The sequence below is a fragment of the Mustelus asterias genome, chromosome 7 (assembly GCF_964213995.1).
Source record: "Mustelus asterias chromosome 7, sMusAst1.hap1.1, whole genome shotgun sequence".
Classification (NCBI taxonomy): Eukaryota; Metazoa; Chordata; class Chondrichthyes; order Carcharhiniformes; family Triakidae; genus Mustelus; species Mustelus asterias.
This window is the reverse complement of record NC_135807.1, coordinates 121,301,870-121,326,834: the sequence shown is the minus strand read 5'-3', so window position 1 is coordinate 121,326,834 and position 24,965 is coordinate 121,301,870. Positions and strand designations below refer to the sequence as shown.

The 24,965-nt window shown below is 47.1% G+C and overlaps 1 protein-coding gene and 1 pseudogene across 3 annotated transcripts in view; both read left to right on the top strand.

Annotated features, from left to right (window-relative positions):
- The window catches only part of LOC144496164 (coiled-coil domain-containing protein 102A-like), a 528,300-nt gene that overhangs the window by 68,414 nt on the left and 434,921 nt on the right, over window positions 1–24,965 (top strand). For all 3 annotated transcript variants that reach the window (XM_078217149.1, XM_078217150.1, XM_078217151.1), the window contains exon 2: window positions 16,192–16,877. In XM_078217149.1, coding sequence (XP_078073275.1) covers window positions 16,263–16,877 — 615 coding nt within the window. In that variant the 5' untranslated portion in view covers window positions 16,192–16,262. The remainder of the gene's footprint in view (window positions 1–16,191; window positions 16,878–24,965) is intronic.
- Window positions 14,264–14,467, top strand: LOC144496248 (U2 spliceosomal RNA; annotated as a pseudogene).

Sequence of the window (24,965 nt, the reverse complement as noted above, 5' to 3'; positions counted from 1 at the left end):
TTCAAGCAATCATTATGCTTTTCTCTTACGCATGAATCTTGCTATAAAGTTTGGATTGTGTAAATATAAGACAATAAAAAGTCTTAGAAGGCAATGCCCGTTAGCACTTTCCACTCTGTGCCATAAAAGAAATACTACTTAATACATGTTTTAGAGCTTTTATGATCCAACAACTCAAATGCCAATATTTCATTATTAATGTTTTAAAAATGTTGCCAGAGATTATTAGCTCCATGGCTGTAAAACCTACAGAGACTAAAACCACAGTTTAGCAGAATAAATCTTTCTGGGCCACATTATGAATTCCTGAGCTCAGTGTGCTGCGGAGGGGAATAAATAGTGGAAGCTCGCCATATTTCCTAAGGAACAGGGGATACCATCACATGGAAACTCGGCCCATTCTGCTTTCGCACAACTCTCGAGAAATGCATTGCCTGTTCCAGGGTTTACTGGATGTAAATCCAATTGGGCTTGATAGACAATTGCCAAAACCTTGCTGCAAGAAGGTAATGGTTTGTTTGTGATGTGCCATTATCAATCTGCAACTCAGCCAATGAATTCAGGGAATTAATATAATCGCTGTGGGGTACGGATCTCCAGAACTTCATGGTTGATTTATTTACAATGTCCTGCCATTGACTTGGAACAAATGACTCCTCGATCTTGGCCTGCTCATTAACTTTAAGAATTTTTGCTGGATTTGCATACTAATCCTCTATCGTACCCACCACTGAAGGTTGGGTGGTGATTACAATTGAGAATACCTCTTTTAACAACGCGTTGAGTGTGACTGTAATGCCTATCAAACTCAGGGGCCCAGATAGGGACCAATCTAAACAGTTAAACCTCATTCCTGCACGTTGCAAAATCTTCTTAGAGATTTGTTAAAAAGGTAAATGGCTGGAATTCTCTGGTTGTTCTCGCTGGTGGGATTCTCCGGTCCTGCCGGCAGCGCATCTCCGCCCATGGGTTTCCCACCGGCATGGGGTGACATCAATGGGAATTCCCATTGACAGCGGTGGGGCCAGAGAATCCCGTCGCCAGCAAACAATATGCCACCTACCACTGGCGGGAAACACGTGGCTGGGAGGCTGGAGAACCTCACCCACAATGTTCTATTTTTTCCTTAATATTCTCTTAATCCAGTCTTTCTTTCCCTCTCTTTGTTCCTGCACTTGATTGGACATTGAATTCAACCTCCTTCTCAGTTTCTTTCTCAATCCTTACCTCTTATTGATTAAGTAGATACAGTTTTGTGTTCATTGTTCCTTCAGATTTCCGATGGCTGCTGTTGCCTTCACTGATGTGGAGATGCCGGCGTAGGACTGGGGTAAACACAGTAAGAGTTTTAACAACACCAGGTTAAAGTCCAACAGGTTTATTTGGTTGCAAATGCCATTAGCTTTCGGAGTGCTGCTCCTTCGTCAGATGGAGTGGAAATCTGCTCTCAAACAGGGCACAGAGACACAAAATCAAGTTACAGAATACTGATTAGAATGCGAATCTCTACAGCCAACCAGGTCTTAAAGATACAGACAATGTGAGTGGAGGGAGCATTAAGCACAGGTTAAAGAGATGTGTATTGTCTCCGGACAGGACAGCCAGTGAGATTCTGCAAGTCCAGGGGGCAAGCTGTGGGGGTTACTGATAGTCTGACATAAACCCAAGATCCCGGTTTAGGCCGTCCTCATGTGTGCGGAACTTGGCTATCAGTTTCTGCTCAGCGATTCTGCACTGTCGTGTGTCGTGAAGGCCGCCTTGGAGAACGCTTACCCGAAGATCAGAGGCTGAATGCCCGTGACCCCACAGGAAGAGAACAGTCTTGCCTGGTGATTGTCGAGCGGTGTTCATTCATCCGTTGTCGTAGCGTCTGCATGGTTTCCCCAATGTACCATGCCTCGGGACATCCTTTCCTGCAGCGTATCAGGTAGACAACGTTGGCCGAGTTGCAAGAGTAGGTACCGTGTACCTGGTAGATGGTGTTCTCACGTGAGATGATGGCATCCGTGTCGATGATCCGTCATGTCTTGCAGAGGTTGCTGTGGCAGGGTTGTGTGGTATCGTGGTCACTGTTCTCCTGAAGGCTGGGTAGTTTGCTACGGACAATGGTCTGTTTGAGGTTGTGCGGTTGTTTGAAGGCAAGAAGTGGGGGTGTGGGGATGGCCTTGTCGAGATGTTCGTCTTCATCAATGACATGTTGAAGGCTCCGGAGGAGATGCCGTAGCTTCGCTGCTCCAGGGAAGTACTGGACGACGAAGGGTACTCTGTCCACCATGTCCCGTGTTTGTCTTCTGAGGAGGTCGGTGCGGTTTTTCGCTGTGGCGCGTTGGAACTGTCGATCGATGAGTTGAGCGCCATATCCTGTTCTTATGAGGGCATCTTTCAGCGTCTTTCAGGTTCAAACAAGACTTCTTCACCACACAGGACCTTCAACCGATGCTATACACTAGATACATCGATGACATTTTCTTCCTTTGGAGTCATGGTGGACAATCACTGAAACAACTATATGATGACATCAACAAGTTCCATCCGACAATCAGACTCACCATGGACTACTCTCCGGAATCGGTTGCATTCTTGGACACACGCATCTCCATCAAGGACGATCACCTCAGCACCTCAGTACCGCAAGCCCACGGATAACCAAAGATGTGTGGGTTCGGTTGATTGGCCAGGTTAAAAATTGCCCCTTAGAGTCCTGAGACGCGTAGGTTAGAGGGATTAGCAAGTAAATATGTGGGGATAGGGCCTGGGTGGGATTGTGGTCGGTGCAGACTCGATGGGCCGAATGGCCTCCTTCCGCACTGTAGGGTTTCTATGATTTCTATGATTTCTATGAACCTCACGATGCTCCACTTCTCCAGCTTCCACCCTAAACACGTTAAAGAAGCCATCCCCTACGGACAAGCCCTCCGAATACACAGAATCTGCTCAGATGAGGAGGATCACAACAGACACCTCCAGACGCTGAAAGATGCCCTCATAAGAACTCGACTCATCGATCGACAGTTCCGACGCACCACAGCGAAAAACCGCACCGACCTCCTCAGAAGACAAACACGGCAAAAGTGAATGTTTCTTGAGGAAAAGCACAAGAGCTTAAAAAAAAGTCATTCCATGCAGTGTGGGTGTCGCTGGCTTTTTATTGCCTATCCCTAATTGCCCTTGAAGGTGGTGGTGAAATCTTTTCTTGAACAGCTCCAGCCTAAGTGATCTAAGTACACCCACAGTGCTGTTAAGAGGGGAGTTCCAGGATTTTGACCCAGCAGCAGTGAAGGGACAAAGATATATTTCCAAGTCAGGATGGTGGGTGGCTTGAAAGGGAGCACGCAGATAGTGGTGTTTCCATCTACATGCTGCCTTTGGCCTTCCAGATGGTAATGGTCGTGGCTTTGGAAGGTGCTGTTGAAGGAGCCTTTGTGAGTTTTCCAGAAGTTGGGCCAAAAGGCCTTTTTCCATGCTGTAAACCTTTATGACTCTATGACTGCGCATTGAATCATATTGTGAAATATTGTGCAGTACATGTGGTTTACTCTGGGTGCTCCCCATGTCTGCAAGGGTTTCCTCCGGGTGCTCCGGTTTCCTGCCACAGTCTGAAAGACGAGCTGGTCAGGTGCATTGGCCGTGCTAAATCCTCCCTCAGTGTACCCGAACAGGCGCCAGAGTGTGGTGATTAGGGGATTTTCACAGAAACTTAATTGCAGTGTTAATGTAAGCCTACTTGTGACATTAAACTTTCAATTTACAATTAAATTTAAATTGCAGTTAAAAGCAAAACTGTAAAGATTAAGCGATCGGAGGCCTCACGCTTGCTGGCCTCCAATCGCTGGCCTTCCCTGGAACCTCCCCTGATCACTGACCTTCCCCACACCCCCTCCTAATCGCTGGCATTCCTTAACACCCTTCCCCCACTCAGCCCCCCGGCCAGCCCAATCTCTCCCCCCGGGCCAGCTCCGATATCCCGTGATCCCTCCCATAGCCAGCCGTGACCCCCCCCACCCTGATGAACAGGCTCAAGTGCCCCCCCCTGCACCCCCCAGTGATGGCCAGTCCCAATCACCCTCTCCCCTCCCTCTCCCACTGACCCCGCTTGTACAGTGGCAGCAGGTCCACCCCCCACTGATCGCCCCCACCCCCACAAAGGGCCTCACCTCCCAGTATGCCCCACGCCCGCTGGCCCCGCTCTTTGGTGCTGCCCGGTGCCCAGTGGGCAATGCCCGTTTGCCCCTTGGACAGTGCCAGTGTGCCAGGCTGGCACTGCCCAACGGGCACCCTCCCTTGCTCCCGACCTCCTGAGGGGGGCTCAATGGCCTCTGTCCACACCAGCAGAGTGAGGATGCCTGTTCCCCGTTAGTGGGGAGCAATTGTAAACCCCGCTGATGGGAACTATTCCCAGCTGGGGGCGGGGGCGGAGGGGGGCCGGTGGGAGGGGACACACACACACACACGCTAGTGGGCCCAGCACGAACACTGCCTCGGACCCGTTAACCATATGGAAATGTCAGTTTCAATGACATTTCCATAATGAGCTCCGCGTCAATTTCCAGTGCGGAGCTGATTGTGTTAAAAAAAACGCTTGGGAGGCTTGCGACCGGTTGGACACTGGCCATGAACCTTGCGAAAGGTCCTCTGCTGATGTCTCCAGGCCAATATAAAACATTATAAAATAAGATAAAATAAAGAGTAAAATTCTATAAGGGGTGCAGGAGCAAAGAGACCTGGGTGTATATGTGCATAGGTCATTGAAGGTGGCAGGACAGGTGGAGAGAGCAGTTAATAAAACAAAGTATTCAGGACTTTATTAATAGAGATATTGAGTAGAAGGGCAAGGAGATTATGCTGAACTTATACAAGGCACTAGTTACAATTCAGCTGAAATATTGTGTACAGTTCTGGGCGCCGCACTGTAGGAAGGATGTGAATCATTGGAGAGAGTGCAGAAGAGGTTTACACGAAAGGTCCCAGGGATGAGAAACTTCAGTTATTTTGGATAGATTGGAAATGCTGTGACTGTTCTCCTTTGAGAGAAGAAGGCTAAGAGGAGATTTGAATCGGATGTTCAAAATCATGAGGGACTGGACACAGTAGATAGGGAGAAACTGTTCCTGCTTGTAAAATGATCAAGAACGGGATGGCACAGATTTAAAGTGATTTGCAAAAGAAGTAAATGTGATGTAAGAAAAACTTTTCACACAGTGAGTGGGTCGCGTCTGGAATGCACTGCCTGGAAGTGTGGGGGAGGCAGGTTCAATCAAAACATTCAAGAGGGCATTAGATGATTATTTGAATAGAAACAATGTGCAGGGGTATGGGAAAAAGGCAGGGGAATGAGATACTAAGTCATGATGCTCATTTGCAGACACAATGGGCCAAATAGCCTCCTTCTGTACCACAACAATTCTGTGATTCAATCCACTTTCAGGAGGCCGATTGGTCAGTAAAATATTTTAAGGATTTTAAAAATAATTTTTATTAGTTACCCATTTTGGTTCGGTTTCTTTGGGCTTTGAAAACCCAGCAGGTAAAAGGAAATGTTCAGAGCTGGGACCATAAAGGTAAATACAGAACAAATGTGTTCACTCCAGGTCCAACAAGCTTTCCTGGGCACGGCACAGTGGCACAGTGGTTAGCACCGCTGCCTCACAGCGCCAGGGACCCGGGTTCGATTCCCGGCTTGGGTCACTGTCTGTGCGGAGTCTGCACGTTCTCCCTGTGTCTGCGTGGGTTTCCTCTGGGTGCTCCATCCTCCCACAGTCCGCAAGACGTGCTGGTTAGGTGCATTGGCCGTGCTAAATTCTCCTTCAGTGTACCCGAACAGGTGCTGGATGTGGCGACTGGACGATGTTCACAGTAACTTCATTGCAGTGTTAATTTAAGCCTACTTGTGACCAATAAATAAGCTTAAAATTAAACTTCCAACAATTGGCTGACCTTTCACCTCCATGATGACCAAACCCAATGTGCCCAACTTAATGATAAGCAACTCCTGTGCAAGAACAATAGAGCCATAGAATTCCTACAGTGTAGAAACAGGACATTCGGTCCACGAGATCTGCATCAGCTGTTTGAAAAAACATCCCACCCAGGCCCTCCCCTTCGCCCTATCCTCGTAATCCTGTGCATTTACTCTGGCTAAAAAATCTAACCTACACATTTTGGGACACTAAGGGAGAATTTAGCATGGCCAATCCACCTAACCGGCACATCTTTGGACTGTGGGAGGAAACCGGAGCACCTGGAGGAAACCCACACAGACACGGGGAGAATGTGCAAACTCCACACAGTAACCTGAGGCCGGAATTGAACCTGGGTCTCTGGTGCTGTGAGGCAGCAGTGCTAACCACTGTGCCACCATGCTGCCCTCTTCTCGAACATGATTACTCATCTGTCCTTGACGATCCCCCCAGACCACGGAAACAGGCTGAAACCCTCCCAGAACGGAAATCTCCGTTGGCCTTGGGCGGGATTTTGTAATCTCGCCCGAGCGAGGCCTTAAAATCCCGCCCACCATCTCTTTTCCTAACTGGGAAGCTCCCTGACCAATGTGCCCCAAACCGTGATTTCTCACCTCTTAACCAGAAACTGTCCTTCAATTTTCTGACCAGAAATCTTCTCCACTATCACCACTTGCCCGTGATCCTTCCTTTTCTCCTCCCTGCTGCCCAGCTCCGGCCTTGCGCCACAGGCTTTCTCACCTGACAGACCTTGTCAATTTGATGCAAGTTTAAAAATATGACTGCTTAACAGGACAGTTGAAAAACTTGTACTTTGTGTTCCCCAATCCTTCCCCATTAACACTGAGGCCTTTGATTCATGCAGAACACACAGCCCTTCATTTCTCAGGGAAAGCTGTGACCTGTAATGCCCAGAATGCATCTTGTTATAGTCGCTGTGAAAACAGATTCTGTTGATGTAAGGATATCCTGAATAAATAAAGTTAAAAGTTAAAGTTTATTTATTAGTCACAGGTAGGCTTACGTTAACATGAAGTTACTGTGAAAATCCCCCAGTTGCCACACTCTGGCGCCTGTTCGGGTACACTGAAGGAGAATTTAGCACGGCCAATGCACCTAACCAGCACGTCTTTCGGACTGTGGGAGGAAACAGGAGCACTCAGAGGAAACCCATGGGGAGAACGTGCAGACTCCGAACAGACAGTGACCCAAGCCGGGAATTGAACGCGGGTCCCTGGCACTATGAGGCTAACCACTATGCCACCCATTGTGCTGGCTAAACAGCCTTCCACTGGAATAGTACAAAAAACAACCTTTTCCAAGTGCAATCAAGAATGGCGACATGAAGGAGTTCCTGAAGTAATACCTTCCCTGGAATAGAATCCCTACAGTGCAGAAGGGAGCCAGGCGGCCCATCGATTTTCTAATATGGAAGTCAAACATATGGTGTACAGCATTGCAGATGTGCTCTGGAATCTCTGGAAATCTCCATCCCAGAGGGTTGTGGATGTGCCCTCACTGATTATGTTTAAGACCGAGCCAGACAGAATTTTGGTCTTGTATGGGACAGTGCAGTTGAAACCCATGAACATATTGAATGGCAGAGCAGGCCTGGTGGATCTTATGGTCTTTTGTTACTCTTATTCCTATGTTCTCCAAGGAAATTCTACAAGAATTGGGATTGAGTAAATAATAACCATTCTAACTTTCAGAACTGTACATAATTACCTTCATCAAAGGCAGCTCAGGAACTTGCAATGCACTGTACACCTGAGGAGAGGGTTGGAGGAGATGTGAGGGAGACGGGGATCAAGGGAGCAAAGTGCGAAGATGTACTTGGAGTGGATGGAAAATAAGCGTCCCATGACTCAGTTGGGCCTTGTTTCTGCGCTGCAGATTCTATGTAACATGCATTAGTGATATGAAAGTGAGCATTAATGATGTGATTCTGTAGTCTGGGTTTCCCAGTGAGGTGCATTGCAGGTAGAGCATCTTGGAAAAAATTTCATGAGTGTTTCTCACTTTCAGCTCATTGGGCGGAATTTTCTTATTTTTATGCAGAGTGTGGCAACAAGCAGGCGGGAAAAGCGGCATTGAAGCTGCCCGGCTCAATGGCGGCATTTTCCACCGTACTACTCAGAAATAACTTGAAAAAAATCTTGAAGGGGTGGGTCCCTACGAATCACACTGGCGGGACCAGCAACTTAGTGGTGTTGTTTTTATAGGCTGTTCCAGTACAGAAAAGTTAGAATGGAACAGATAGTGACTTTTTAGGAGCATCTTGACAAATACATGAATAGGATAAGAAAAGGGGGATATGGTCCCCGGGAGGGTAGGGGGTTTTAGTTCAGTCTGGCAGCATTGCTGGTGCAGGCTTGGAGGGCCGAAGGGCCTGTTCCTGTGCTGTAATTTTTGTTGTTCTTTGTTCTTTGAACCGTCCTGCCCCCTCCCCCCACGCAACATCCGGGAGCCTGGGGCAGTGCCAGGGAAAATGCCCTGGGGCAGTGTCAGGTGGCAGTGCCAGGCATGATCCTCTCACTCCTGAGCAATGCGCTCACCTGACCTCCTCTGGTGGGTCTACCCACCAGGTGCATGCTGCAGGAGACCAGCATGAGGACATGCCGGTGTGAATGGATAATTTAATGTGGGGGTGGGTGGCCGGGGGGGGGGGGGGGGGAGGGAGGTGGTGGGTGTGGTGGGGGGGGGGGGGGGGGGGTGGATGATCAGGTGTAAAGGTCTGGTAATCATATTCAAATTTATTATAACAGTGTTTCCGATGTTGAATGTCAGAATTCCCTTTATGTCACTGGCCGGAGGCAGGGACAATCGCGGGAAGATTTTGCACTGACGTAAAACGCCACTGGGGCCTCTCATGAGATTTTCCCGCTCCTGTCACAAAAGCTGCCCAAGAAGAATGGGATTGGGAACTTTGGCATAAACCATAGGCTGTCTGACCATGGTCCCTCTCAGGGACAATCTCTCTTTAGAATGCAATGAATCACTCTTTAGATCCACAAGCAGAGTAATATTGTGTCACCTTGGCTCACTGGTCACACTTGCTGTGTCAGAAGAGTGTGGTTTCAAATCCCACTCAAGTGTTTGATTGCACAAGCTAGCCTAACATTGCAATGCATCAGTGAGAGAATGCCGCATTGCCAGAGGCACTATTATTCAGATGAGACAGTGAACTGACCTTTCAGATGTTTTAGGTGGGTGGTAAAGATCGGGAGGATGGGAGAGGCAGTTTTACCAGAGCTTTGGAGGTGGATTTGAAGGTGGGGTTGAGGTAATTGAAAACAGAAAATGACACCTCCTCCTGTCTTTTCTGGACATGTCTTCTGTGCTTTGAAGGCAACCTAGCGGGTAGTGGCAGAATCTAATTGCACAGTGGTTAACACTGCTGCCTCATAGTACCAGGGATCCGGGTTCGATTCCTGACTTGGGTCAGGAGCTTGCACATTCTCCCTGTGTCTGCATGGGTTTCCTCCCGGTGCTCCGGTTTCCTCCCACAGTCTCAAAGACGTGCTGGTCAGGTGGATTGGCCATGCTAAATTCTCCCTCAATGCACCCGAACAGGCGCCGGAGTTTGGCGACTAGGGGATTTTCACAGTAACTTCATTGCAGTGTTAATGTAAGCCTATTTGTGACTAATACATAAACTTACTTACTTACTGTTAATGGGGACAATTTTGCCATGGGGCATGGGATCCCTACAGTACTGCAGCTTGGCAACTCGCAGGAGGGAACTGCTTAGCTGGAGGTCAGAGTGTCACGTAAATAATTTATAGTCTGCATCTTGAAGGGGCAAATCAGCAAGTCTGAGACTTGCCACTGTGTGATTATCACTTGGAGTCCAGTGTCGTGGATAGTGTCGGTGGTGATAAGTGCCCGCTGTTTGCCCATTCTATACCCCCATTTCATCCCACCCTCGCTCAACCCTTCCTCCCCACAGCACCCTCACCACAGACCCAGTGAAGGTAGCCAGCTGTCCTTGGGACCGCCAATGCTGCCCTGCCTCCTCAACTCGCCGGCTGTCCCTGATTGGACCAAGACACCGGAGGTGCCATCATAATTGGACATCTACTGGAAGATTGTGCTGGCGATCCCATCGCCATGGTGATCAGGTTCATGACCCAAAAATGGTTCCGCTGTCCGGGAAAAGCCCTGGTGGGAAAAATCCAGCCCCCTATCTCTGAAATTCGTGGTTTTCTTTCAGATTGGCACCGACGCAGGATCACAATACAAACTGTTTTAAGGCGAAGAAGTCAAACTTTAATGCAGCCACCAAGATCACAGCGCAAAGCAATGAGCCAAGATGGCAGCAGCCATGAGGAAACACAGAGCTCCCAGCCACCAGAGGGCGATACCTATAGTGGTGCTGGAGATTCTATCAGTCTTTAGCCATATCTCTGGCTGAACCCAAAGGAAAACGCCATACACGACTACTCTTAACCATTTACACTGTTTCTCTGGCAGGAGACTGATAGAACTTGTAATTTTCATGATCACTATGGCACCTTTTGAAGGACAGCAGAGAGTTCTAGTGCTCTGCTCGACCATATTTGAAACTGCAGAGGCCACTGAACAATCATGTTATCCAGTTTGCCAGTTCCTAGGGTGGGTGAGTAAGGTTGCATTCACTTAGCCTTGTGCACCCCAGGTGATAGACAGGCCTCATCATTTCAGTAAGAAGTCTCACAACACCAAGTTAAAGTCCAACAGGTTTATTTGGAATTAGCTAAACCTGTTGGACTTTAACCTGGTATTGTGAGGCTTCTTACTGTGTCCACCCCAGTCCAACGCCGGCATCCCCACATCTCATCATTTCAGCTACAGGAAGGGTTTTCACTGCACTGGTGTGCGACTAATCTGTGAATCTCAGCATTGATTCCTTGACACCTTCCAAGCATGAAGGCTGCTGGTCTGGTGCATTTACACTCCAGCAATTCGGGCGTTTATTCAATGTTAGAGAGTGAAGCATAAATAGCACACAGGCTGCTTCGACCAAATGATACCCTTTTCTCTCATGACCAGTAATAATATTCCATGAAACTGCAGGTGGAGCTGAGCAGCAACAGAACCAGAATAAGTAATCAGAAACCAAACAGAAAATATCAGAGCTCTGGTCAGTCCTCCAGGGCGATTTGTGTATGCTCTGAAGCTGCCGTCAAAAATTGTAACATCCTCCTTTTTTTTTAAAGTTTATTTATTATTAGTGTCACAAGTAGGCTTACATTAACACTGCAATGAAGTTACTGTGAAAATCCCCTAGTCGCCACATTCTGGCACCTGTTCGGGTTACACTGAGGGAGAATTTAACATGGCCAATGCACCCTAACCCGCACATCTTTCGGACTGTGGGAGGAAATCGGAGAACCTGAAGGAAACCCACACAGACATGGGGAGAACGTACAGACTCCACACAGACAGCGAGCGACCCAAGCCAGGAATCAAACTCGGGTCCCGAGCGCTGTGAGGCAGCACTGTGCCTCCCTGTGTCTCTGCAACCTTTCAACTCGATGGATGTGCTGGAGGAAGGAGGGGAGTGACGAACATGGAGGTTAAAGGTCATCCACAGGAAGAGGAGGAGACAGGGCCCCTCCTTAATAGCAGCAAGAGTGTTGTAATTGAGACATTCATAGAATCCCAGAGAATCCCTACAGTACAGAAGGAGGCTATTCAGCCCATCGAGTCTGTACCAACCACAATCCCACCCAGACCCTATCCCCATAACTCCACACATTTACCCTGCTAAGCGCCCTAATCCTCGGGTCAATTTGGCATGGTCAGTCCACCTAACCTGCACATCTTTGGAGTGTGGGAGGAAACTGGAGCACCCGGAGGAAACCCACGCAGACACGGGGAGAATGTGCAAACTCCACACAGACCAGCAACCCGAGGTCAGAATTGAACCCGGGTCTCTGGCACTGTGAGGTGGCAGTGCTAACCACTGTGCCACCGTGCTGCCCACATTCCTGCCACTGTCAGTCAGACCCAAACCCCTCTTTGTTAATGGTGTCTGTTCCCCTCTGCTTCTTGAATGCAACCTTGTCCGAAAACAAAAGGCAACACATGGCCAAAAAAACACAAAGACATCAACTGTTCCAAAGATGTTCATCCAGTACCATTATAAAGCAGTGGGCGGGATCTTCTGGTGAGCAGGACAGTGTCACAGAGAAAATAAACTCAGGAACCACAGTCTAACTGCTGCACAGCTTTTGCTATCCACTGCTCCTGCTTCCACTTCAGACACCACGCAATTATTGAATGAACAGATGCTACACACATAAAGAGATTGCAAGGACTGGTCCGAGTGTTTACCTTTGTTGTGTGAGTAAGCTTGTTCAACTTTTCCCCGCGCCCGAAACTAATCCTGGCGTTCAAGGAGCCAGCGATCATTGGCTCCTCTTGTCATAGAGTGTGCATCCATATCCCTCCATTTCTGTCTCTCTACTTGAAGGACATCAAGGCCTCATTTCTACGGTCTGTCTGTTTTCCTTCTTGCAGAGGTTTCCTGCTTCCTTCACTGCTATTGTAGTCACTTTAAGCAGCAGCCGGTGATGAATATTTTATCTCCTGATGCTGCACAGGATTTTAATTGTTCTCTCAGCATTTTTCAGTTTCATCTGTAGCACAGTGGTTAGCACAGCTGCCCACAGCGTCGGGGACTCGGGTTCAATTGCTCCGGTTTCCTCCCACTATCCAAAGATGCGCTGGTTAGGTGGACTGTCCACGCTAAATTGCCCCTTAGTGTCAGGGGGATTAGCTAGGGTAAATGCACAGGGTTATGAGGATAGTTCCTGGGTGGGATTGTGGTCTGTGCAGACTCGATGGGCCAAATGGCCTCCTTCTGCACTGTCGGATTCTATGATTCTCTGGTCTCTTCCCTCCTCCACCTGCAAAAGCTTCTGAACTTTCCACCCTCCTATCCCCTTCCTCTCTCCCTTTGTTGCCTCCTGCCAGTCCTTCAGCTCTTCCTCTTGCTCTGCCCAGCCAGCAGACCCCAGCTCAGCTCAGCCCTGTACCCCACTCCTGACCTTTCAATGTAATACTCCATCCCTAATCTGTTTTAAAACACAGGTTGGATGAAAAAAATAATCATCTAGTAGGATAAAAACTATTTGAAGGTGATAATGTTCAGGCTTGAGCTGCAGCCCAGTTCCAGAGCCTTCAGTTATGAAGAAAAACCGCTGGAAATAATCAGTCGCTGATGCAGCACCTGTTGAGGACTGAACTAAAGTTAATGGGCTGGAAATTCCATTTGGGAATGGGGCACTGATATCGGGATCCAAAGTGGGTCCCAACCCAACACCATGTTGGAAGTAGTTACCCACACCTTTTTATGAGCTGACCGTTCAGGGGTCAGAGGGTGGGTGCGTTTAGCAATCAAGGGACTGGAAGTGGCCTCCCAAGACAGGAGGGCCAATAGGAGGCCCTCCAGTGATGACACACCATAAGCCACATCCTTCCAAGCTTCATAAGTTCCTAAGATAAAGGAGCAGAATTAGGCCATTCGGTCCATCGAGTCCACTCCGCCATTCGATCATGGCTGATATGCTCCTCATCCCCATTTTCCTGCCTTCAACCCATAACCCTTCAACCCATTACCAATTAAAAAGCCATCTAACTCCTCCTTAAATTTACTCACTGTCCCAGCATCCACTGCATTTTGGGGCAGCGGATTCCACAAATTCACAACCCTTTGGGAGAAGTAGTTTCTCCTCAACTCTGTTTTAAATTTACTATCCCTTATCCTAAGACTATGACTATGGGGGATGCTGATGTGTGCAGAGACAGGAGAGTGAGTCACTTTGGAAGACCAGCTTAAAAATTTGATTTACAAATCAAGGGAGGCACGGTGGCACTGCTGCCGCACAGTGCCAGGGACCCAGATTCAATTCCTGCCTTAGGTGACTGTCTGTGTGGAGTTTGCACATTTTCCCCGTGTCTGCGTGGGTTTCCTCTGAGTGCTCCAATTTCCTCCCACAGTTCAAAGATGTGCAGGTTGGTTTGATTGGCCATACTAAATTGCCCCTTAGTGTCATGGGGATTAGCATATAAATATATGGAGTTTCGGGAATAGGGCCTGGGTGGGATTGTGCTCAGTGCAGGCTCAGTGGGTTGAATGCCCTCTTTCTGCACTGTAGGGATTCTCTGATTCTATGAAATGGCTACAGCTGCCAGGCTGAGTGGTGGAAGGGCAGCTCCTGTGTTAGAGGAGTAGCTGTGACTTGGTTGTGGACCCCCTAGCAGGGTGAAGCATGCTCCCAGCCACCTCCCCCATCCCCCTCCCCTTCCCCAACTCCTCACCTTCTCGGCCTTTTGGCTAAGATCAAGTGTAGTATGGATAGGATGCTGCACTTGGTTGACGTCATTAGGTTACACTGAAGCTTCATATGTTTCATATGAAGCAATTTTTAAAAGCGGCATCTCGGCCTTTTGGCTAAGATGCAAATGAGCTCAAGTCTTGGAGGAGGTATTACTTTCCCTCCTCCAGTCAGCTTGGCTCATGTAGATCAGGCCCAGGACAGGGTGATTTGGTCGCTCGCCCTGTCTTGTCAGCCTGGATCTGAAATGTCTCAACTTGTTGAGACTCTGAATTGGATTTGATTTGATTGAATTGGAAAAGGAAAAAAAAAACTCCTCACCTCCTCAGGTACCCTTTCCCCTCCCTAGATGGCCGTGTTTTGGCCACAGAGTTGGACCCCCCTGATTCCAATCGATGTGGAAGAGGGGCCTTAATCCATCCCTCAGTTGGATACCTGCCTCTGGTAGGAGTTATGAACTTTTCAGTCCCTGAGCCAGCTTTCCTGAGAATGGTGCCGGAAAGCCGGCACGTCAACTGGTGATGCAGAATTCCGGATCTGTCCACTGTCAGTCCTGCCGCCTTTAGCTTGTGAAAATCCTGCCCAATGTTGCAGATCATTGATCTCCTGTCAGAACTTGCAAAACATAAGTGCTGGAGTTTTACCGCCTCACTCGCCCAAGGCTCGTACGATCCCTCCCGGAGCGAACGGTGAATGCCATTCTGCGAGCCTCGCCCGCCCCAATTCCGGAGTGGGCATGCCGTTAAAATCCGGCAAAGAGATGTAACTTCAAGAGATGCATCGGTTTCCTCCCACAGTCTAAAGCTGTGCAGGTTAGATGGATTGGGCGTGCTAAACTGCCCCTTAGTGTCCAAATATGTGTAGCTTAGGTGGATTTGTGGGGTGAATACGTGGGGTTACGGGGATAGGTCGGGGGGTGGACCTTGTTAAGATGCTCTGTCGGATGGTTGGTGCAGACTCGCTGAGCCGGATGGCCTCCTTCTGCACTGTGGGGGTTCTATGTTCCTAATGGGCTTAAAGGAAGCAAAGAGAAATGGAAAGAGGTTGGGGGAGGTTGACACAGAACAAAGGGAATGTCTGTGATGAGGGGGAAAGCAGGAGAGATTAAATGACAGTCGGATTGACGCTGTAAAGTGAGAGATGGTGGAATGGGAAAAGTAAATAAGCAATAGATGGGTGCAGTATTCTTGTAATTGCCCGGAATTTAGAAAGGCTCCCCTCTCTTTCTCTCTTATTAAGATGTTTGGCAATTTCTTTGACACAACTTTGAAAATCACAACCGTTGGAATTTCAAAACTCTTTTTGCATTTGCAATTTCAGGTTTTTGCAGCTGAAATTAGCAGAACATGAAGGGGCTCATTCAGAATATACAGCAATACTGTGCACGAAACTGGTTTGGGTGTTAGCAGGAGAAGTGAGGTGATCAGTCAGTGATACTGAGATTTCATATTCGCTCAGATGTAATTAGAGTCTGCTGTACTGTGGGTGGTGTGGTGAACCATCGTTGGTTCCCACTGGATAGTACTGAGCCAGGGTCTGGCCAGTACTACAAGGATGTACATATGTTACTGTTGGGTTAGGGATGGGTTGTGCTACTTGTTGCTGTTGGGGTTAGGGTGGGGTTGTTACACCTTTGTATTGTAGTGTTGTGGTACATCCCAGTCGAGCTCCGCCTCCTGGGAGAGGTATAAAGGTCCCTGCTCTGGCTGGGACCCCTCAGTCTGGGATCGTGTATATAATTATTGGCTGCTTCATTACAGTAAATAAAAGCCTTTATTTCTCGAGCATCTAGCCTCGTGTATGATAACGCGCATCAGGTGGTCAAATGGTCAGAAAAAGCATCGTATCTAAAATGGAGGTAGAGTCTACTCCTTTTATCTCATTTATCATCTTGCTTCTTTTTGCAGGGAATTGAAGATGGAACGATTTAACAAGTGGAAAAGGGACTGAGAAGATTTTTTTTCTTGCGAAAGGGATAATGAGTTCAAACCCCATTGCCAAACGAGGGGAAGGGGCCCAGACCTCAAAGGTTCAACCGTCCCCTGCGAGACAACTCTACGGTCAGCTGGGGCAAGGAAACCAGTCTGAGGGCACGCTAAGCTCAGATTCGTCCGTCCACAGGTTCCAGGCCCCGTCTCAATCTGCCTTACCGCTGAACCAGCATGCGGGTTTGTGCGGTGACTGGGACAGCATCGAAGGGCTGTATCATCGGGAGCTGGAAGAGGTCCGGGCCAGGGCCGCTCAGATGGAAAAGACCATGCGTTGGTGGTCCGACTGCACGGCCAACTGGCGGGAGAAGTGGAGCAAAGTGAGGGCAGAAAGAAACAAGGCCCGCGAGGAAGTGCGGCAGATGCGGCAGAAGCTGGAGTCGGTCATGAAGGAACTCGCTGCCCTGAAAAGAGAGAAGCAAGAGTTGTTGACCGAGAACGAGCAGGCGAGGAGAGAAGCGAAGCCAGCGGAAGCTCAGTCTGAGGCCTTGTTGGTCAGACTGGAGGAGTATGAACTCAATGCGCTGGAACAGGAGCCTGTCAAGGACGTGGAAAATAAAAGCAATCCATCATCTCCAAATAAACTCACTGGCTCACCAAAGAAGGTATGTGAGACGGAAATCCCTTCCCAGGTATAAACTGCTGATGCAAAAGTCAACTTTTAATAATGGTGCCGTAGAATGTTGCGAACAGCTTTTCCTCCCTCCCCCAGCTCCCCACTCCCTTTCACCCATCTGCATCCCCGGTTTACTCTCCACCCCCGCCCCTCATTGAGCATTAACATACCTTTGCATGAGCACTGATTACCCTGGGCTGTGAGTGCTGACTACTTGATCCATGGGGCATCACAGCCAAGCCATGTATGTGCCTGATTTTGTCCCCTGTCCAAGCTCAGGGGATTTTAACATGGAACCTCGATAGCTCAGTCATTCACAACGTGCATGTGAGAATCAATTTTCCCCAAAAATATTCTGGACTGAACATTGAGTTCAACAACTTCAGAGCATGAACTCTCCCCTCCACTTTCACCCCCATTTCCATTTATTTTCTTTCACCTGGTCTCAGGTCACTGCCTGTGCAGAGTTTGCATGTTCTCCCCATGTCTGCATGGGTTTTCTCCTGGAGCTGCAGTTTCCTCCCAGAGTCCAGGGTTTGGTGGATTGGCCATGTCACATTGCCCCGAGTGTCGGGGGATTAGCAGGGTAAATATGTGGGGTTATGGGGGTAGGGCCTGGGTGGAATTGTGGTCAGTGCTAACTCGATGGGCCGAATGGCCTCTTTCTGCACTGTAGGGATTCTATGATTTGTTCTTTTCATCTTAGTCATCCATTTTTAGGGTAGGCGATGGCCTAGTGGTATTATCGCTAGAGTATTAATCCAGAAACTCAACTAATATTCTGGGGACCCGGGTTCGAATCCTGCCATGGCAGATGGTAGAATTTGAATTCATTATTAAAAAAAATCTGGAATTAACAATTCACCAATGACTGTGAAGCCATTGCCGATTGTCGGAAAAACTTATCTGGTTCACTAATGTCCTTGAGGGAAGGAACTCTGCCGTCCTTAGCTGGTCTGGCCTACATGTGACTTCAGAGCCACAGCAATGTGGTTGACTCTCAACTGCCCTCCAAGGGCAACCAGGGATGGGCAATAAATGCTGGCCAGCCAGCGACACTCATGAATAAAAAAAGATTACTTTATATTTTTATTTTTCCACTTCTGAAATTCGCTCTCCATCTTGTCTTCCAAACCACCGCCCCGGGGCCAACTACCATCGTCCTCAGGTTTCCTATGACAATATTCACCTTTGTTCTGCCATTCACACATTCTGATCTCTCTTAGCATCTTTCTCAGCCTTTATCATCACTATTTACATTCCCTTTGTCCAATTACAGCCTCCATCCACCGTCACAGTATAAATCTTGTCCAATTTTCTGTGTCTTTAACTCTGACGAAAGGTGATCCAGTCTCAAAATGTTGGCTCTATTCTCTTCCCACAGATGCTGGCAGACTTGCTCAGGTTTTCCAGCATTTTCTCTTCTTGTTTCAGATTTCAGCGTCCGCAGTATTTTACCTTTTCCCTAAATGTAACCTATGGTAAACCAAAGACTAGAGTGCACAATAGTCAATAGCTGACTCTGAGATTTCTCTATCAAACAGGAACATATAATTAAACAGGAGATGTCGGCCCTTTTTATCATCAATATATATGTGTTTTCTACTTAATGCTAGCCCCTCTATCTGTAATGAGGGAGGCAACTCAATGGGTGGAATTTTACCGACATGTCTGTCGGAGGCTTGTATGATTCCGCCCGAGGCCAACAGAGAATGCCGTTCTCTGAACCTTGCCCGCTCCCGGAATTGGGACGGGCATACCGGCCAATTTTATCCTTCAGATATAGGAAATGTGGTCGACGCAATCTACCCAGGATTAGCAAATGTCATGCACTAATCATCACTTCCAGCCAAGAGGGGCCTGTCAGCTATGATATGATAATGCATTTTTTATCATTACCCTATTTTGCATTAGGTAGTAGATGTATTCTTGACTACTTTTTGACAAATTTACATGGAACTGCTGAGCCTGAAAATACCATTCTCAGGAAGGATTTTTTGCGTGGAATGATTGTAAATGTATTCAGTTTTTTTATTTATCCATTACGGGGATGCGGGTGTCGCTGGCTAGACCAGCATTTATTGCTTATCGCTAATTGCCCTTGAGAAGGTAGTGGTGAGCCAACTTCCTGAACTGCTGCGGTCCACGTGGTGTAGATACACCCACTTGTTTATGAAATCTTGCTTCTGGTGAGTGTTTTGAATTGCTACTGGCTGCCTAGAGTTGTAAGCAGTGATTTATTCCTGTACCTTTAAACACTAAGTATCATTCATCATCATGGATGTTGGCTAATTTTTTTTGATTAGATACGGCACTAGGCCATGTCGACAAAACAATTTAACCCAGTCCACTCAGAGTTGGGAGGAATTTAAAATGGCATCTGGGTGAAAGTTGTTATATTCATGCAGTTCTTCTATGTGTGTTATTTTAACCCTTTCTAGCAATGAGCATGCCACTGGCCACAGGCAGGTTAAGGGCCAGATTAAAATGAGAAAACCAAGCCCCATTGATGCCATCAATGTCCTGCCACCTGTGGTGAAATACTCCAGCAAAATCTTGTGAAACCCATTTTGCCCCCCCCCCCCCCCCCGAGTCTGTACCGGGTTAAAATTGGGACTCAGGGTTCTCGTGAAGACTTGTGTTAAATGCAATGCTGTAATTAGTCATTTGAGTCCTGTGGCACAGTGGGTCTCTGAGCCAGAAGCTTGAGGTTGGAGCCCTACTGTAGGCCTTGTTGGTCAAGGCAGGTGCATTCATAATGTGGCCAAACAGGGTGTGTACCAACATACGACAATGGCAGGTGGTAAGAGTGGGAGAGGTTGCAGTTCAGCTGAATGTTGGAGCCCCGACCATCATTATCCATATCTCCAGCATACAACATGCATGTAAACATGCACAGCAATTTGGCCTCCTTGGTGAGGTGGGGGGGAGGGGGGTGGTGTTGGGGTGCTGGGTTGGCTTAATTGGCTGTACGGCAAGTGTGGATTGGATTGGTGCCAACAGCAGGTTCGACCCCTGTTCCCTGCATGCTTGCCCTCCCCATGGGAGAAATTATGGCACTGTGGGTCGAACCTGGTCATTAGCGTTTTTAATTATCATGTTATTAAGTTTCATCTCAGAACCCATCTGAAAAGAACCGTAACATCGGCGAGTCTTTATTTGCTCTTGCTGGGAATAGGAATGTTGGAGATTTTTGTGCAATAATGGCTGTGACGGATTGGTAGCTTAAACTGCAAAGGTTTTCAGTTCAACAGTTCTGAGCTCGGTCAGTGAGGGAAACCATTACATGCATTGGACCCCCACTGCACGTTGAACAAGGTTGATGGAGTGGGAGCATTCCTGAGGAAATTTCTAGCCATAACACGAGACTTATTTGTTTTATATATATAAATCAATTAGTGAGACATGAAAATGAAAAGTTTGAGCATGAGAGGGTTTTGCTAATCCAAACTTACCAAAATGATTATTGGAAACTTTGATTCTATGTTATTATATTTACATTATACTTGATTTCAATATTTTTATTGGATGTGGGATTTTCACAGTAACTTCATTGTAGTGTTAATGTAAGCCTACTTGTGACACCAATAAATAAACTCTAAAGCTGGTTCCATTATAAATAAATATGTTATTTGCTTTAGCTTTACAAGACTATTTAATATTCCACCAATTCAAAAAGAGAGTTGTTCCACAGCACAGAGTTAACCCAGTAAATCATTAGGTCATGCAACTCTGAAAAAGGTAGATTGTCAATAAAAATACTGGATCAAAGGCGGCAGGGTCCACCTGCAAAATTGCTGTGAATTTATAGAGGGAGAGAAATTGCTTCCATAAAATATTTAAAATTTCAAACACTGTTATCTCATATAAATTGTCCGTAAGACCTTTGAAAATGGGAACTGTACCAAAGAAGGGTGGCAAATGGTCTGGTGTCTTTTCTCCAGAAACAGAAAGGGAAAACAAAATGTGGGTCAGTTCATCTTGCCATGCATGAGGGAGATGGGGATAGACAGATCTGGGGCAGCACGGTAGCACAGTGGTTAGCACTGCTGCTTCACAGCTCCAGGGACCTGCGTTCGATTCCCGGCTTGGGTCACTGTCTGTGTGGAGTTTGCACGTTCTCCTTGTGTCAGCGTGGGTTTCCTCCGGGTGCTCCAGTTTCCTCCCACAGTCCAAAGATGTGCGGGTTAAGTTGATTGGCCATTCTAAAATTGCCCCTTAGTGTCCTGAGATGCGTAGGTTAGAGGGATTGGCGGGTAAATATGTAGGGATATGGGGGTAGGGCCTGGGTGGGATTGTGGTCGGTGCAGACGAGATGGGCCAAATGGCCTCTTTCTGCACTGTAGGGTTTCTGTGATTTCTGTGGTCGGGTTAGGATGAGGTAGTTCGAATGGAATTTAAATATTAATTGGGCCAAGAGGCTGACATGACCAACATTAGTTGCCCATTCCTAATTGTCCTTGAAAATGAGTGGCTTGCTGGGCCAAGTTAGAGGGCAATTAAGAGTCAACTGCATTGCCCTGGGTCAGGAGTCACATGTAGGCTAGATGGGGGACAATTTCAAATTTCCTTCCCTAAAGCACATTAGTGAAGCAAATGAGTATTTTTCTAAATTTCAGTCGAGGACAGTTTCATGGCACCATTACTGAGGCTTGCTTTATATTCCAGATTTATTAATTGAATGTTAATTCTATCAGTTACCATGGTGGGATTTGAATCCATGATTGCAAAGCATTAGCATGGGCCTCTAGATTACTAGTCCAGAGATATAACCACCATCTTACCCAAGTTCCCTCAGGCTTTCAGCCTCCATGTATCCATAATAATGGATGAAATTAATGAACTCTTAGGTTGAAGGTGTGTTCACAAAGGTATCAGTAATCAGGAATATTCATGATGGATTTATAAATGACAAGTTGAAGGGCCAATTGAATTGATTTTTGTTTGAAGAATTTGCAGTGTGTATAAAGACAACACGAATGAATTTTTACAGAGGAGAGTCTGTACAAGAGCTCTTTGTTTTCCATTAATTTTAATGATTTTAACATTGTTATGAAGAATTTTATTAAATTTGATATTAAAGGAGAACACCTGGCAAATATACTATGGCACTGTGCTGCCTGTGGGCTTGTCTTGCTAAAGTCTTGAGATAATAAGACCATAAGATATAGAAACAGAATTAGGCCAGTTAGCCCATCGAGTCTGCTCCGCCATTCAATCACGGCTGATAGGTTTCTTAACCCCATTCTCCAGCTTTTCCCCCATAACCCTTGACCCCTTTACCAATCAAGAACCCGCCTATCTCTGACTTAAGTGCACCCAATGACCTGGCCTCCACAGCCTTCTGTGGCAACGAATTCCAAGAAATTCCTCCTCATCTCGGTTCTAAAGGGTTGTCTCTTTACTCTGAGACGGGTCCGAGTCTCTCCTACGAATGGAAACATCTTCCCCATGTCCACTCTGTCCAGACCTTTCAGTATTCTGTAAGTTTCAATGAGATCCCACCTCATCCTTCAAAACTTCATCGAGTACAGACTAAAGTCCTCAGATGCTCCTCGTAAGTCAAGCTTTTCGTTCCTGGGATCGTTCTTGTGAGCCTCCTCTGGACCCTCTCCAAGGTCAGCACATCCTTCCTTAATGCTTGCAGTATTTTAAATGTGGTCTCTCCAGAGCCTTATACAGCCTCAGCAGTACATCCCTTGCTTTTGTATTCTAGTCCTCTCGATGTATTTAATAGTTACCTTACTTTGGTAATAATGAATGCAGGAAAATTGTCTAAGAACTGGATCTACATTTCTGTTGAGCATTACAAGAACAGACTTTGGTTTAAAAATTATGAGGCAAGCTATGTTGTGGTGCTGCCTCAGTTCTGTACTGTTTCCTCAGTAGAATTTTTAAATAATAAACTTATCAATATTAAATTGCAAAAAGGCATATGGTTACTCTCCCCAGTTGCATAGAATTGAAAAAGAGCTCCTATTGCCTTGTTAATTTATAGGCAGTTTTCTGGATGGAATCCTAATCTTCATGTATGAATCTCTTGGCAGTTTTGCTGCATCTATATCAGCAATTTCTCCCCACTGTTTTGGATTATGAGGCAATTTACTCCATTATCTCTGAATGTTAGGATGTTAATAAAGAGTTAGGTCCTGAAATTCAACTGCGTAAGTGTGGCAGAACAGAACCCCATTCTACCAATGGTCACGAACATATCTCAAATTCTGGGGACAGGATAACTCCCCTGTTTGGGGTGGGCTGCTGTCACCTGTCCTGATATGGCCCCTGAGAAGTGGCTCTGTAACCTTCTCTCAAGCTGAGGATAAACATCTTCAGCTTCAAGGGGAGCCCGGAGTCTTGTAAAATAAGGTAATCAATGAATTGCCTTAGTCTCATCAAGGTTTGGACATTTTAAAAGGCGTTCAGCAGACCACATGCCACCTGCTGATGTCGAGACCTTGTAATGGAAATATGGGTGAGTTCCTCAAGAACTCTTGCAAATGCAAAATCTTATAAGAGGAGGGAGGGCAGAGATCCTTCACCAGAATTTAATGACTGCATTGGTGGGCTCAGTCACTGGCTAGAAAGATGATCCTCCTCACCATCATGGTGGGGAGTCCCACCGAATCCCTACACTGCAGGAGGCTATTCAGCCCATCGAGTCTGCACCGACTCACCTGAAAGATCATCTTACCCAGTCACCCCGCAACCGCCCCCGCCCTATCTCCGAAATCTCACGTATTTACTATGGTTAATCCACCTAACCTGCGCATCTTTGGACACTAAGGGGCAACTTAGCATGGCCAATCCTCCTAAGATGCACATCTTGTGTTAAATGCAATGCTGTAGTTAGTCATTTGAGTCTTGTGGCACAGTGGGTAATGTTCCTGTCTCTGAGCCAGAAGCTTCAGGTTGGAGCCCTACTGTAGGCCTTGTTGGAATGTGGGAGGAAACCAGAGCACCCGGAGGAAACCCAAACAGACACGGGGCAAATGTGCAGACTCCGCACAGACAGTGCCCAAGGCCGGAATCAAGCTCAGGTCCCTGGAGCAGTGAGGCAGCAGTGTGAGCCACTGTGCCCACACACCACCCTTTTCTCCATCTTTGTTTTTGCTTTCCATAGAATCCCTAATGCAGAAGGAGGCCATTCGCCATGGTGATGTTTTATTATGATCTACGCTATGCCATTTGTAAACAAGCAAGAGAAGTTCATCAAACACTATTGCGTGGAGTTTTTAAAATGAATTTAACAAATTTGAGAAGATGCTAACGGGCAGCACGGTAGCACAGTGGTTAGCACTGCTTCCTCACAGTGCCAGGGACCCGGGTTCGATTCCCGGCTTGGGTCACCGTCTGTGCGGAGTTTGCACGTTCTCCCCGTGTCTGTGTGGGTTTCCTCCGGGTGCTCCGGTTTCCTCCCACAGTCCAAAAATGTGCGGGTTAGGTTGATTTGGCCATCTTAAAGCGACCCTAGTGTCAGGCGATTAGCAGGGTAAAAATGTGGGGGTTAGAGGAATAGGGCCTGGGTGGGATTGAGGTCGGTGCAGACTCGATGGGCCGAATGGCCTCCTTCTACACTATCGGGATTCTGTGATCCTAACGCAGCAGCTAAATGAATGAGAGAGAGTTTAGTGGGAACATTTGGATGTGAAATGGCTAGTTCTTTGCCAAAGGTATTCCTATAATAGTGGATTAAATTCTCACAAAGACTTCACACAGCAATAAATACAGGTGAGGGATGTCTTCCACTCCTAACACACCCTCTACACATGGTCTGTATGGCTTTTCATTACACTGTCTAATAGTGCTTGAATTATTCCAGAGGGGATGCTTTATGACCTAACAGTCTTCAATTCTGTGGTGATTTTGTGATTTCACCTCATGACTTTCCAATATTTTCAGCGTGGGTGGCCACACAAGCAACATGATCCCACAAACAACGTAAAAACCTTCACCTAAGTTTCCCTGTCACTATTAAATTTAAGTTTATTTATTAGTGTCACAAGTAGGCTTACATTAACACTGCAATGAAGTTACTGTGAAAATCCCCTAGTTGCTGCACTCTGGCGCCTGTGTGCGG